The sequence below is a fragment of the Nycticebus coucang genome, chromosome 3 (assembly GCF_027406575.1).
Source record: "Nycticebus coucang isolate mNycCou1 chromosome 3, mNycCou1.pri, whole genome shotgun sequence".
Lineage (NCBI taxonomy): Eukaryota > Metazoa > Chordata > Mammalia > Primates > Lorisidae > Nycticebus > Nycticebus coucang.
In genome coordinates this window covers 36,846,942-36,863,971 of record NC_069782.1, presented here as the reverse complement: position 1 = coordinate 36,863,971, position 17,030 = coordinate 36,846,942, and the positions used below count along the sequence as shown (strand labels likewise).

At 32.2% G+C, this 17,030-nt stretch overlaps 1 protein-coding gene across 1 annotated transcript in view; it reads left to right on the top strand.

The window, feature by feature from the left end:
- The window catches only part of LOC128582307 (ALX homeobox protein 1), a 234,209-nt gene that overhangs the window by 35,831 nt on the left and 181,348 nt on the right, over window positions 1-17,030 (top strand). The window contains exons 11-13 of the mRNA XM_053586068.1: window positions 6,223-6,416; window positions 6,950-7,077; window positions 14,625-14,698. Of these exons, the coding sequence (XP_053442043.1) occupies window positions 6,223-6,416; window positions 6,950-7,077; window positions 14,625-14,698 (396 nt within the window). The remainder of the gene's footprint in view (window positions 1-6,222; window positions 6,417-6,949; window positions 7,078-14,624; window positions 14,699-17,030) is intronic.

The window sequence follows — 17,030 nt, the reverse complement described above, 5'->3', positions numbered from 1 at the left end:
TGTCTATATATATAAATCTGAGTATTTTCTTGTGACTCAAAATAATTCCCTAGTCTTTAGCTGAATATAATGTTGAATGCATCCATGAAATTTCTGTTTATAGTTATTGTATTTTTGTTTTTAGTATTTCTATTTGTTTCTTTTATTTAGCATTCAATTCACATTTTCATAGTATCTAGGATTTAAGTATTTAACTTAACTCTTAAGATATTCAACAAGATTTAATTTCTGTGTCTGATAATTTCATTATCTGGATTCCTTATGGATGGTTTCTGTCATCTGTTGTTTCTCTTTAATTTTTTTGGTCACATGATGTCATCTCCTGGCTTTTTTTTTCCCCCCAGCAGACAGAGAATACTGAGGCAAAAAGTAAAATGGTAGAGTCAATTTGAGGCTTGTATGTTATTATTTTCCTCTGCTAGTCTTCATTGTTTACAAAGGATAATCTCTGTGTAGTTATATCAATATACTGGCATTGGGATTATATAAAGCTGAGCTTCAGTCCTGCAGAAGCCATTGTATATTTGAATTGTTCTTACTCTTGGTGTGTGTCACATGAAAGTCCTACCCAGAAGGCAGGCAGGAATTTATGTAGACATCCTCCTCTGAAAGGGGTCCAGAGCCCAAATTTTGGTTCACACCTGTAATCCTGGAACTCTGGGAGGCCGAGGCAGGTGGATAGCCTAAACTCAGAGGTTTGAGACCAGCCTGAGCAAGAGCAAGACCCTGTCTCTAAAAATAGGTGGGTGTTGCGCTGGCGCCTGTAATCCCAGCTGCTTGGGAGGCTGAGGCAAGAGAATTGCTTGAGCCCAGGAGTTTTGTTTTTTTGTGAGCTATGGCACCATGGCACTCTACCTAGGGTTGACAAAGTGAAACTCTGTCTCAAAAAAGAAAGGGAGGAAGGAAGGAAGGAAAAAATATTTTTATCTTCTCTCTTGTGCCATTTTACAGTAATGTCTCTAGGCATGGATTTCTATTTAATTCATTCTGCTTGGAGATTATTGCAATTCTTGAATATGTGAGGATTTATTTCATTGTAGCTATTTGTCTGACATTATGTCCTCAAATACACACAATGTGTGTGTGTGTGTGTGGTATTTTTGAATGATCTTCTGGCTCTATCCTCATGTCACCTGTATTCTACACCCCTTCCTTTGCCGCCCTCTGGATAATTTTCGTAGGAGGGCACTTCCATTCTATAGGTTGTTTCTTCACTTTGTTGATTTTCTCATTTGCTATGGAGAAGCTTTGTAGTTTATTATACTCCTATTTGTCAATTTTTCGTTTTGTTGCTTGTGTTTTTGGGATCTTAGACATAAACTCTGCCTAGACCAACATTCAGAAGTGTTGAAAATATATTTTCTTCTAGTAGCTTTTAATTTTGACTCTGACACTGAAATCTTTCACTCATTTTGAGTTGATTTTTTTCTTTTCTTTCTTTCTTTCTTTTTTTTTTTTTTTTTGAGACAGAGTCTCACTATGTTACCCTCTCACTGTGTTGCCTAATCTTTAGCTCAAAACTTGGGATTTGTGGATGTTTTAGGTCATTGCAAAGTGCTTTTTTTGTGTTTTTACTTTATTTTGTTTATTTTTAAAATTTTTCTTTTAAACCTCCATGAGCATATGAATTGCCCGATGTGCACATGTGGTAGTAAAACTAAACAGAAAGCAAGCAGGCGAGGGGGCCAAAAAGGGAGGGGCAAATTTACACCTACCAGGAACAAGGCACACTGTCTGGGTAATAGGCACTTTTATAACTTTGACTTAAACTGTACAAATGCAGTTCTTGTAACGAAAACATTTGTACCTCTGTAATATTCTGGAATAAAGGAAAGGAAATTGTTTTAAGTAAACATTGTAGCAATTCAATCTAGGATACCTAGATATCTTTTCCGTGTAAATAAATATAGGTAGGGTCCACTTTTATTAGAAGAGGTATTAGTAAATATTATGTAAATTTTTAAATAATTAATGTTACCTGTGATTATTAGGGTAGGCATATACTGATGTTTTAGTAATGTATATTAATATTAAGGAAAAATTAAACATTTTAGTCCCTTTTTGAGATGCTGCAGTACTACTACTGAAGTAGAAGACCAATTCGAATTTTTGAAAAAAAAAAAAAAAAAAAAACATTACTTTACCACTATTGAAGTAGAAGACCAATTTGAATTTTTAAAAACATATTGCAACATTATCTTGTGGGACATGAGAGTCATCCATATGGGGATTATTGATTTGAAACATTCAATCTCAACCATTTTTTGTACAGATAACTTACTAGGATTGGATATATCATTTGAAAACTCACCAAAGCATTGTTAAACAAAGCAGGCAATTATATGAAAATGGTTTGATTTCAAAATTTTCAAATATACTTACTGACTTCTGTGTATTAAAGTTGACAAAATTTTATGCTTTTATACCTTGTTCCACCTGGTCCTCCCAGATTTCTCAATTATAATGTCTGTTTTTGTTATCCAAATACTTATTAGGATTAGCATTTTCCATTTTAGACATTAACTCCCCTTTAAGAAAATGGGATAAATTAGAATATTTGTACTTTTTCCAATATTCTTTTCCCTCATAATTTTTATTACTCACATTAGATATAAAATATTTACCCACGCCATCTAAATCATATAGTGGTATTAGATCTGTATGAACGTGGGTATTTTATGGTAACTGTTTATTTCATTTCTTACTTGTCTAGATTATTTAGTCCATTAACTCTTTCAAATCTTATTTTTCAAAACTAGTCCAATGGATCCCATAGTCCCTAAAGTCCTTCACATTTGAGAATATCTGTCAGTTGCCTTTATGCCTGAATGAGAATATAGATTTGCATTCTGTTTTCAGGTCACTCTTTCACTTGGTATTTTGTGGTATTACTCCTTTGCAGATATGAGATTGTGTGTTGCTGACATAAACTTTGAGTCTAACTGGATTTTTCTTTCCTCATAAATGATTTCTACACACATTTTTTTATTTTTTCTTATCCTTAATCAGTAACTTAACCATGAAATAGCTTATTGTCAATACATCCACAGAAGTTTTTTTTTTTTTTTTTTTGGAAATTAATGTTTGTTTGTTTCCAAACTATTCAGTTATTTTTTCATTCTGGAAAATTTTGTTTTTGTATATATTTGAAAAGCTTTTTGGTTTGACTCTATTATTCAGTCCTAGATGATCCATATTTTGGTAGTGTTTATATTCCTTTCGTGTCTATTATTTAACTGATTTAATCCATGTCTTTTTCTTCTTTCTTTTTTCTTCTTTATTCTAGTGTGATTATCATCTTTTTGGGCGATTCAGTTTGTAGCTTTCTATTCTGTACAGTGTTGTTTGTAGTTTATTTATTAGCTCTGTTACAGTGTTTTTTTTTTTTTTTACCTGCTGCTTTTGTTTTAATATATTTGCCCTCATTTTATATTGATTAAAAAAAAGTTATTCCATAGACCAAAGAATTTTCAACATATTTCGTTCTTTCTTGAGTTATGTTTTCTTCAGAATAGAAAGCTTATAACATTAATTATGTACTAATGTGAAGAATATCACTCCTAAACTTTGCAATTTACAATAACAGATATTTATTAGCTCACATGTTCTGTGAGTCAGAAATCAGAGTTGGCTCGGTTGGTGGTTCTGGCTCAGGGTTTCTTGCAAAGCTGTGGCTCAGAGCTGTCAGCCAGGACTGCCGTCAGCTCAAGGCACAATGAGAGTAAAAGATCTACTTCCAAGCTCACCCAAATGCTTATGGGCAGACCTCATTTTCACACATCTTTTAGATGATTTCTCTTTATTTTTTCATTGTCTTCACTTCCATTGCACTGTGCTTTCCAACCTGATTACCTTTAACATCTCTAGCAAAAGTCTTCAGCCGCCTCATCACTGCCAAAGCAGTGACCTCTTATTATTCCTTTGACAACTGAGTCTGACTGTATATAATTTAGTATAAACAAAATGCCTTTCATAATAGTAAGTTATGCATTATTTCTTAACTCCTCCTTCATTATAGAACTGTTTCCCTTTTCCTATTTTCTTCTCCCATTTGTTCTCCTCCTTTACCTGATTTTTTCCCAGCTTCCTTTGCTTAATCATTCATCATTCGTCATTGTGTAAGTTAAGGTTTCACCTCGGTTGTCTTATTGTAAGACCCTTGAAAGTTGCACAAATGCATTTCCCAGTCCAAATGAATTAGTAGAAGTTTCTATTTCACATTAGCTCTGGATAATTTAAGAGCAATAGATATGGTTTAAAAAATTTTATGATTATAAAAGTATATTCTGTAAGACATTTGTATATTTGATAAAGGATATTTCGTTTTATAATACTACTAATCTGTAATAATAGGCGTTTCCTTTTGCCCAGATTGTCTGCTTTGTGGGTTAACTGATGTGCTTTAGATATGATTATAGGCATACTAAATTCCATCATATTTCCTATTTCAGAAGACTTTATATTATAGTCAGTATATTTATTATAATATATCTCATTTGTTACCCCTCATAGTTTATAATGTATAAGCAATCTGTTATTCTAACTTAAATATTTGATAGAGCAGAACAATTCATGTCCTAATAAGAACAAATAATAACTTTTTTCTAAGTTGTAATTACTATTTTCAATTATAGGTGAATACCAGTACGTGATCCTAACTAAATCTTTAAAATGTAAGATGACTGCCTAAGTCTGGGTTTCAGTCTCTTTTGTCCTTTTGAGTCCGCTATGCATTTTCCTGCTTTTCTTTGATATTGTATAATTTATTAATCATTAACGAAAATTTACTATTTTGTATAAAAACACTTTTATCAGAAATTATTATCTCTTAACATTAAGTTGATTTGATTTACACTATTAAAGATACTGCTATGATTTAATAAAAAGAGAAAGAGAGAGAGAGAAACATCACAGGAATGGAGAAACAAACATGTATACTCAATACCAAAAAAATAAAGATACTGTAATTTTGAATTGTAATTTTTCCTGAAATAGATCTTTATGAAATACTCATGGTGCTGTTACATTATCTGAACTTTTAAAATGTAATGCAGAATTAAATTTTCTTGTGAGATCTTGGTAATGTTACTTGATTGTTTCTTGTATTTCTTCATCTTGATACAAGCAGACTTTCTGCCCTTTCCTTTTGCAAATCAATGTATAATCAAAAGGACAAATCTTGGGTTAAACACTCTAAATTCCTGAAGGATAAAGTTGTTACATAAATTCCAGAAATCAAATGTTATACATAACATTTCATCTTTTAAAGATTATCTATTTCAATTTATCAAAATACCTTGTGGCAAAAAAAATAACCTCATGTTTCTTCTTATATTTAATTGAAAAAAATATTATGTGGGAGTTTGTCAAGATAATCAGACTGAAGCACTTCTCTAACATTTAGCCATAATGACTCCCAAGGGTAGAGTTCTCACTGTAGATACTCTGCTTACCAGGGCTTACTCAAGATTTTAAGTTTATTGCCACATTCTAGGATTTCAACACAGTAGTACCAAGAGAGAACATACGTAGACAATATCTATGTATCTTAGATTTTTAATATTTTCAATGAAATTTTTACAGATTTTCTTAGAATTTCTTTCTAATGCTATCTCCTAGTACAAACTTAGTTGTATTTTTCTTTATAAACACTGATGTATAGTTTCTAAACCTTATCTAATATTTCTTACATAGGATCATATTGATTTTATCTGCTCACAAAGAAAGTCGCTCACGACACTCTTGAAATATGTGAAGAATATGCTAATATTTCATTGGTTCTCATGGTATCTAGTTCATTTTGGGCTCTAAGATAATTATTTAAATGATAGGAAAATAACATTCTGATGTTTTGTATGTGTCAAGAATTTGGAAATTCAAAGGCTCTGGAGTGAGTCAAAAACTTTTTTTTTTTAAATAAAAACAAAAACAAATCTCTCTATTGCTTTTATTCTTATTTAAAAAAATCGTTACCCAATTTATGACTTTTAATATTTTGTCTGATTTCTAATTGATATCTAATTATATCATTTTAAAATATGCCAATTTAAATAATGTCATGTTCACAAGGTAAGTGTCACCAGGAATTTGGCCTGAGTTCTCATTTATAATTAAAGGTGCTGGGAAATACAAAGATTAAATTATTTAGAAACAAAATTGAACTCTCCTTTAGAATCTAGAAGAATTCATGTTCCATCTGATCTTATAAAATTTTTCTTCCAGGTGGTTTAGAATCTTTGAAAAATCTTCAGCAACTAATTGTGGACCACAATCAGTTAATAAGTACAAAAGGTCTTTGTGATACCCCTACTATTATATATCTAGATTGCTCACATAATCATCTTACTGAAATTGAAGGCATTGAAAATTGTGGATTGCTTCAAATACTGAAGTTACAGGGAAATTATCTAAGTGAGGTAATTGCTTTGAGTTAATTTGTTTCTGTGATTAATGCAACATTTTTCTTTGTATAGAAATACCAACCACATTTTTTAAGTTCAATTTTGAGTAACATTTCCTTGGTCACTTTTACTAATCAACGGTATTTTAGTTCTAGTTTACTTAGAATTCTTTCATACATTTCTCTACTAAGAAATATCCAGCACAGTTACAACATTTCATAAATAAATGTAATTCAATGTTAGTTTTTCATGACATTAAATTATATTAAAAGACAACTTACTTCAGTATGTAAAGTGGCCAAATTTATCTATCATGAAATTCTAATTATATTACATTATGAATTACCTTTTATTAAATACATGAAAAGTTATAACATTAATTAATAGAAATTTTATTCATGCTAACAGTTTTATCACACTTTGGTTTGGAATATGCAGTTTACCAGAATCTATTTGTTGGTTATTTGGGGAGGTTTTTATTATTTTTAAATTTAGAAGTCTTAAAATATTTTACTTAATATAAAGTAATGAATGAAATTTAAATATAGCTTCCACTCCTGAAGAATCATGTTCTGCTAAGAGAACTATACTTGGATGATAACAGCATTTCAACTGTGGAAGCATTTTCTTCATATTGGCTGCCTTTACTACAAAATCTTACTATCTCTCAAAACAGGTAAACATATCCTTTACTTCAACAGTAAATGCAATAAATGCCTAAAATAAATGCATGATGTTCTGAAACAAAGGAAAAAGTTGGATTTCTCCAGTAATTCAGTGAGAGTGCATCAAAATAAATTAGCACACAAAATTATAGAGATAACTTTGTAGAATTTAGAACATTAAATTGAATTATTGGCATACCCTAGAACTTTAGTAGAATTTTAATTGTCAATTATCTTCCACATTTTTTTTTCTCAAAAAAGCACTTGTAGAAATCTCTCAAGGCAGATTTGTTTATATTTGTAAATAATATCCTCTCTGGAAAATATAGGAGGTAGTTAATTTAATTCATAAGACTGTCTCATTCTGTCAAGTGGAATGTATTAAGTCCTGAAAGAATGACTTTTAATCTACTCTCAACTTGCATTTTTTTTTGGTAAATGATAAAAGGGACTTAAATTTGATTTCCCTAAGGATATAAAGTAACACTTAAAAAAATACCTTACCATTAAATTGAAATGGGTACCTGCCTCAGAAGATGTATTCGAGACCACCAAACATCTGGATCTTTACTAACTGTCTAAAACCAAAATGGGTATAATATGTGTACTTCTCCTCTGATTATTATTTCATTGCAATTGATTCACTTTAATGTGATTAATTTGTTCATCAAAGGCACATGGAGCAGGGGAAAGGAACTTCTTTTAACAAGAAAATACTTCTTTGAATTATACAATGCTTACCACACAAGCAAATAAGGATGCCCTGATTTTAATATATAATTCATTGTCCCCCAAACTATGAAATCACGTCTCAGTCTCTGCCACTCTAGCACTCACCCTTTTAGCATATGTGTTAGTGAATTATTTTACCTCTACCTATCATACATTGACAACTGAAAACAGATTCTATATTCAAAAGTCCCTCAAATTGTTTTAAATAAATCTAAAATTTGAAAGTTGATTTAGGTTTAAAAGAACATTTGTTCACAGAGCCAGCCCCATCAGCTAATACTGTGTAAGTAATCTGGGGTTTCACAAATTCATTGGATCTTCTCCAAACATTTTCTAAGTAATAAATATAATTTCAGATTGAAATACTTGGTTATGCTTTGGACATAAGCAGTATGCCACTCACGAATCTACATATCCAACATATTTTGTAGAAGTGGACCTTAAACCATAAAAATGAGCATAAAATATTTAAAACAAATACACTTAAAAATAATGCCTTTAATTTCTTTGGACAATTAAAATCATTAAAGAAATGGTCTCTTACTAAAGTTTAAAATTAATACTAGCTGAAATACTTTTGCTCTATCATTATGACATGATGTATGCACATCACTCCAATGCAATATCAATTATATAAACTATAAAATTAAAATATGTTTACAAGTTATATAATGATAATTAGTATGATTAATCCAAATGAACCCTATTTATAATTTTGTTTGCCTAGCCTTATTTGTTGGAATATTGAAATAGGGTTTGCTATTTGGGGGAATACAAAAGTGAATGATATATGTCCTTATCCTCAAAGAATTCTTGGGCATAAAAGAACATAAACTTTCATACTTATCCTTGAAAAATGTAGAATTATATAATATATGCTATTTACTTATAAAAATAACACTGTCACTTATATTAGAATATATTCTTTATGAGTCATTTAAGGTTCTATGTATTTGATCTTCCACCATTTCTGAGATGAAGGGAGAGGCTTTAAGGCACCATTTCTGATTGATAGAAATGGACATATAGAATAGTAAAATGATGTCCTAATGGCACAGTATAAAACACCTACAGCGCATTTTACAAGGGTACGTGTTAAATTTACTAAGTGTAAAGTATAAATGTTTTAACACAATAACGAAGAAAATGCGGTGAAGGCTGTATTTTGATTTTGCATCCATGACTGACCAGTCAATTGATGTTGAACACCTCTCTTTTTGCTCCCTGAGCCTCCATTTTTTTCTTACATGTAAAGGGACAATAATGCTTGTTTTAAGGGATTTTTATGACAGTCCAAGAGAAGTATGTATGTGAATGCATCTTGTAAAGTGAGAAGAATTTTGTGAATATGATATTTGGGTTTATGATGGGTATGGTTTTTAGATTATTTATTTTTCATTTAATTTTTGATAAATATGTTCATCATGAGGAAGAAATTATATGTCTGTATGCTTTTCTCCCCAACAAATGGAATATATATAAAGAATGATACTTAGTACGTATTGTTTGAAAAGCTTGTTTCATCCTGACTTCTGTTTTGAATTTTCATTAGGACATGTGACTGTTTTAAGTTTGACTCAGAGGAGTTCTAACTGGAAGACTCGCTGGCTCTACAAGCCTTTCTACTTCCAGTGAGATTCTAAGTAGGAGCAGAAAGTGGAAACTATTACCCATTGGCTTCTCATTGTACAAATCTTTAGCTTTTTGTCGTCTTTGAAATTTATATCTTTTTAATGCCCAGGGCTAATGTGACAAGGTCAAATGGTATTAGGTTTTCACTAATGTCCTTTGTCTTTCTGGTTTGAATTTTCTTGGAAAAAAATATACATAGAATGTTAGTAAAAGGAAAAGTAGAGTTTTAAAAAAAGAATTTTATTATTAGGTTACTACCATCCTAATGAATAGTCATGAAGGTGAATGACTAGCCAGTTGTCTTGATTAAAAGTTCATAAAAGACAAATAGTATTATTCTAAAAACAGTTATATGCAAAGATAAAATTTTAATATTACAAAAATACTTGGTCAAAGCAGATATGTCTCTGTTTACATTAATTTTTATAAAGAGGATTGTTACATTCTTTTTTTCTCTTTTTTGCTATATTGGTTATTTTCGATTTAGTACTTCATATAATCTATAAGTTACCTGTAACTTATTAGCCAAAAACATGAGATATTCTGAAAATAAGAGAAAAATTATATTCTGAAATATGTAATATGTCTTTAACTATTAATCTTTCAAAATTCTTTCGGTAAAGGACAAAGATTTAGTATTGGAAATATATTTAAATTTTTTTCTTGTTAATCACATTTATTAGAATAACATTTTCACTGAGGATTTAAAAATTATTTGCAAAAATGATCTAGAGCTTGCTTAGTAGGAAATGTCATAGAATTAAGATTTAAATACACTATTTAATTCTTTGTATAAATAAAGAATTGTTTCTTTTTCTCTTCCTCCCTCCCGCTTTCTTCCATCCTCCCTTTCCTTCCCTCTTTCCCCCCTTCCCTTCTCTTCTCCCCCTTTCCTTCCTTCTTTTTCTTCAGTATCCATGTGACATTTCTGTAAATTTTACTATTGGACTATATTTACAAATAATGTAGTACATGTATAAATATAATGACCCCAAACTTCTTCACTTATTATTTTATCACTTTGAATCTTCCCCACCCCTTGGAAACTGTTTTATTAAAGTGGTATTATATAGGTTTAATGTGAATAGTTGTAACATTGTACTTAGGATTGGCCTCATTTACAGAGATCATCTCCTGACCTTATTATTTAGACTACGTTTTCATCAATAGTATCTTCTTTCTCTCTGCTAATGCAGAGCAGGATAGTCCAAGAGAGGAGTCAAGGTCAGTACAAGGGTGAGGCTTGTACCAGACTGTGAGGCTTCCAGTCATAGTATTACTCTGAGAGCTTGTGAATTTAGAATAATAAGGGTATTTTTCTTTTTTTTTTTTTGCCCCCCTTTTCTTTCTTTTTTTTTTTTTAAATCATGACAGGGTATACAACAGAAATGGAGGTAAAGAACTCTGCCAGGACAAATGGAAGGATAGTATAAAAAGAAAGACAGAAAAAGAAGTAGAAATTACTGCATACTGTTTTTTTGTACCAGAGACATTCCTTTAGAAAACCATATTTTGGACAGTTATGTAATTCCAGCATTTATAGGTAGGGTATTAATTCAAAGGCTTTTGAAATAGTGATGAAAATGTAGTTTATGGAAGGAGTTTTTGTCTTATTTAAAGATTTAGATGAACCGGCTTATTTTACATTTTCATCATGTTATTAAATCTCTATGTTATAGAGTAAGTTCATTGTAAACTTGACTTTGTGGGAAATACAAATCAAGCTAGAGTTAATTTTCCCTTCTAAGCTTTTGTTTCTAATGATATGCAAATTTCAATATCACTTTTTTTTTGTTTGAATGAATACTTAAAATGACAATTATAATGTAGAAAATAATTAAGTTTACTTAAAAAGTAGGAGGAAAGGTTATTGCTATTGAGGTTTTCATATATAAATATATGAGAGTATTCATTTTAAATATCAGTATATTTTGTCATATTTAAGTCCACTGTATTAATTAAAATATTGTATATTATTTTTCTTAGATTTAGTTTTTAATATCATGAACATATTTCCATTCAAAATTAAGCCTGTGGCTACTCGAGTTTTTTTCTGATTCCATATCAAATGAAGTGTTATTTTTTTTCAAGATCTTTAAAGTATGACAGTGGAGCTTCAATAGGGATTGCGTTAATATTGTATATTGCTTTGGGTAGTATGGACATTTTAACAATGTTGATTCTTCCCAGCCATGAGCATGGTATGTTTTTCCATTTGTTAACATTTTCAGCTATTTCTTTTCTTAGAGTTTCATAGTTCTCTTTATAGAGATCTTTCACGTCCTTTGTTAGATAAACTCCCAAATATTTCATCATCTTTGGCACTACTGTGAATGGAATAGAGTCCTTAACTGTTTTTTCAGCATGACTTTTGTTGGTATATATAAAGGCTACCAATCTATGAATGTCGATTTTGTAACCAGAGACACTGCTGTGTTCCTTGATCACTTCTAAGAGTTTTGTAGTAGAATCCTGGTGTTTTCCAGGTATATAATCATATCATCTGTGAAGAGCGAAATTTTGATCTCTTCTGACCCTATATGGATACCCTTGATCGCCTTTTCTTCCCTAATTGCGATGGCTAAAACTTCCACTACAATGTTAAAGAGCAGTGGAGACAATGGGCAGCCTTGCCTGGTTCCTGATCTAAGTGGAAATGATTTCAATTTAACTCCATTCAATACGATATTGGCTGTGGGTTTGCTGTAAAACAAAGTAGGAGGAATCACACTACCAGACCTCAGACTATACTATAAATCGATAGTGATCAAAACAGCATGGTACTGGCACAAAAACAGAGAAGTAGATGTCTGGAACAGAATAGAGAACCAAGAGATGAACCCAGCTACTTACCGTTATTTGATCTTTGATAAGCCAATTGAAAACATTCAGTGGGGAAAAGATTCCCTATTTAACAAATGGTGCTGGGTGAACTGGCCGTCAACCTGTAGAAGACTGAAACTGGACCCACACCTTTCACCATTAACTAAATAGACTCTCACTGGATTAAAGATTTAAACTTAAGACATGAAACTATAAAAATACTAGAAGAAAGTGCAGGGAAAACTCTTGAAGAAACCGGTCTGGGCAAGTATTTTATGAGGAGGACCCCCGGGCAATTGAAGCAGCTTCAAAAATACACTACTGGGACTTGATCAAACTAAAAAGCTTCTGCAGAGCCAAGAACACAGTAAAGCAAGCAGACAGCCCTCAGAAAGGGAGAAGATATTTGCAGGTTATGTCTCCAACAAAGGTTTAATAACCAGAATCCGTAGAGAACTCAAATGTATAAGCAAGAAAAGAACAAGTGATCCCATCTCAGGTTGAGCAAGGGACTTGAAGAGAAACTTCTCTGAAGAAGAAAGGCACACGGCCTACAGACATATGAAAAAATGCTCATCATCCTTAATCATCAGAGAGATGCAAATCACAACTATTTTGAAATACCATCTAACTCCAGTAAGATTAGCCCATATCACAAAATCCCAAGACCAGAGATGTTGGCATGGATGTGGAGAAAAGGGAACACTTCTACACTGCTGGTGGGAATGCAAATTAATATATTACTTTTGGAAAGATGTTTGGAGAACAGTTAGAGATCTAAAAATAGATCTGCCACTGAATCCTATAATTCTTCTACTAGGTATATACCCAGAAGACCAAAAATCACCTTATAACAAAAATATTTGTACTAGAATGTTTATTGCAGCCCAATTCATAATTGCTAAGTCATGGAAAAGCCCAAGTGCTCATCAATCTACGAATTGATTAATAAATTGTGGTATATGTACACCATGGAATATTATGTATCCTTAAAGAAAGATGGAGACTTTACCTCTTTCATGTTTACATGGATGGAGCTGGAACATATTCTTCTTAGTAAAGTATCTCAAGAATGGAAGAAAAAGTATCCAATGTACTCAGCCCTACTATGAAACTAATTTATGGCTTTCACATCAAAGCTATAACCCAGTTATAACCTAAGAATATGGGGAAGAGAGAGGTGGAGGGGAGGGAGGGGGGAGGATGGGCAGAGGGAGGGTGATTGGTAGGATTACAAGGGTATATGTGAAGCTTACTAAATGTAGAATATAAATGTCTTAACACAATAACTATGAAAATGCCAGGAAGGCTATGTTAAACTGTGTGATGAAAATATGTCAAATGGTATGTAAAACCAGTATATGGTGCCCCATGATTGCATTAATGTACACAGCTATGATTTAATAAAAAACAAAAACAAACAAAAAACCCCAAAATTAAGCCTGTGTAATTTTAGATACTTACTGTATTATAGTAGTCGTAATTTTTTTTTTTTTTTTTTTTTTTTTTGTAGAGACAGAGTCTCACTTTATGGCCCTCGGTAGAGTGCCGTGGCCTCACACAGCTCACAGCAACCTCCAACTCCTGGGCTTAAGCAATTCTCTTGCCTCAGCCTCCCGAGTAGCTGGGACTACAGGCGCCCGCCACAACGCCCGGCTATTTTTTTTTTTTTTTTTTTTTTGGTTGCAGTTCGGCCGGGGCCGGGTTTGAACCCGCCACCGTCGGTATATGGGGCCGGCGCCTTACCGACTGAGCCACATAGTAGTCGTAATTTAATAAACAAAGATTTTTTCAATTAGAAAGCAAAACTAGTGACTCATCAGTTATCCCATTGAAAAGTGAAAATAAGTGAATTTTTATGTTTTTATGTTAAAGGTTTAGGTTATCTCTTTCCCCCAAGAATAAACACACATACATACGTGCACACAAACACACAAAAAACACCAGATAATATAAATTCCCTATAAATTTTGGCTTATACAAAGACAAAAAAAAATAATAGGAATAGAAAAGGCATATTTTTATGTAAATTGAAAATACACAACAAAGCCCATGATATTTGTCATTGAAATTGGCAATTTCATGATAAATTCTGTTCATTAATGTGTAGATGCATATCCATGGGACAGTAGCTAAAATAATAAAAGAAAAAAATGTGACTAGAAATATTCCATCCTATACTTAGAATGCTCTAATTACTCCATTTTTAATAAGCACTACTGGTGTTGTAATTGTATTGTACAATTTTCATTAAATATGCAATTGTATATAATTATATAAATGTGTTTAAAAAGCATTGTTATATAATTACCATAATAATATTAAGGATATTACATTTTGGAAATTTTATGAATGCTGTTTTTATTTTCAGCTTGACAAACATTGTGCCACTTTTTCATTTTGTTTCTCTGGAAAAACTAGATGTCAGCAACAATTGTCTTTCTGGTAAGTTCAGAATAAGGCAAATTTTCCTAAATAATAAGCTTTTAGTTTCTGTTCCAAGTATGGTGAAGAGTAGTGTTGAATGTATGTGTTAAGGATATAAACAAATAGTAAATCTGTGCAATAAAGCATGTTAAAATAATTAAATTAAAATTTCTTTCTGCTATAGCTGGGCATTGTGGCGGGCGCCTGTAGTCCCAGCTACTCGGGAGGCTGAGACAAGAGAATCGCTTAAGCCCAGGAGTTGGAGGTTGCTGTGAGCTGTGTGAGGCCACGGCACTCTACCGAGGGCCATAAAGTGAGACCCTGTCTCTACAAAAAAAAAAAAAAAAATTTCTTTCTGCTTTTAAAATCATACTACCTTTATATCTTTCTGGTAGGCCTAGGCAAAGTCACAATTATATATTTATTAAAAAATCATATATATTATCTATGAAATCAATAGACTAATGTATAAAAAGCTTATCTAACTTGTTGATTTCCAAAGATACAGAGTAGTCACCCATTGTAAGTTTGTATGTCTTTGTAATCCCAGCTACCTGGGAGGCTGAAGCAGGAGGAACACTAGAACTCAGGAGATGAAGAGAAACATGGGCAACATAGGAATAACCCTGTTTCAAGGAAAAATTTCTTAAAGAATCAGGAATTAAATTAATTCATTCCCTCCTCTACTTAATTTTTTTTAATTACCATTCCTAGTAAGTCTTCTTGTAGAGACAACTGCAGTCTGAATTTGTCACCCATTGGTCAACTTTTTGTTTGTATTAAGGAGATCAGATGTTTACATGGATGGAGCTGGAACATATTCTTCTTAGTAAAGTATCTCAAGAATGGAAGAAAAAGTATCCAATGTACTCAGCCCTACTATGAAACTAATTTATGGATTTCACATGAAAGCTATAACCCAGTTATAACCTAAGCATATGGGGAAGGGGGAAAGGGAGGTGGGCGGAGGGAGGGTGATTGGTGGGATTACACCTGCGGTGCATCTTACAAGGGTATATGTGAAACTTAGTAAATGTAGAATGTAAATGTCTTAACACAATAACTAAGAAAATGCCAGGAAGGCTATGTTAACCAGTGTGATGAAAATGTGTCAAACGGTCTATAAAATCCCATGATCGCATTAATGTACACAGCTATGATTTAATAAAATAAATAAATAAATAAATAAATAAAAAGAAGATCAGGAAGTATGTTTTTTTTCCTTCAGCTTTCTGTGTTCAGTGACACAGAAATTCCTGTGACATTTCCTGTGACATTTCAGCACATTATTTTTATTAGTTATTATTATTTTTGCTGAAGTATAAACCATTGTACAACTATATCATAATTTGTGTATTGAGTTCCCTGTTGGACAGGGAATATTTGGTTGCAGTTCAGGGGTACTATGAACATAAAGTTTTTATGGAAATTCTTATATGAATCTTTTTATGGACATAGATTTTCAGTAAATGTGTAAGAGTGTAATTGCTGGATAATGTAGCAGATATATGTTTCAGTGTAAAAGAAAATGGCAAACTATTTTCCAAAGTAGTTGTAACATTTTACACACACACCAGGAATATATGAAAGTTCTCATTGCTACATTCTAGAGAGTATTTAGTATCTAATATTAATACACTGGGGTTTCAGTTTGCATTGCACTGATGAGAATAAAGGTGTAGAATCTCTTTACAGGTGTTTGTTCATGATTTTTATATCTTCTTGTGTCTTTTCAAGTGTTTTACTATTTTAAAATCTAGTTAGTTTCTCAAATGGGTGTGGTGATTCCTACCTGTAGTAACCAATACTTGGGAGAGAAGAGGATCTTATAAGCCCAAGAGTTTTAGGCTGCCGTGAGCTATGAGGATGCCACTGGCACTCTAGCCAGGGCAATAGTGTGAGACCCTGTCTCAAAAAGCAAAAGTTATTTTCTTTAATCTTATTGACTTATAGAATTTTTGAAGATATTCTGGATGACAATCCTTTTTTTCAGATATATGTTTTGTGAACATTTTCTCATAGCCACCATTTTACCTATTAATTTTCTGAATCATATATTTAGATGAGCCGGGGATCTCTGCTAGGATTTGCAGAATCTTGCCCTACCTTTGTAACACCTGGAACTTCTCTAAGGACCTGGCGTAAATGCTCGTATACACTTGTCTCAACCTCTTACCCAACATGAACATACACAGCTTCTTCACAGTGCTTTTGCCCACAGATTACAGCCTCGGTTCTAATCTTTGCTTCCTCAGCTCAGCAAAACTGCCTCTCTGCTTCAGTTCCACTGTCATGCTCAGAGCGGTTAACGTGCCTCCAGACACAAAATCTCTGTGATCATAAACTGAGG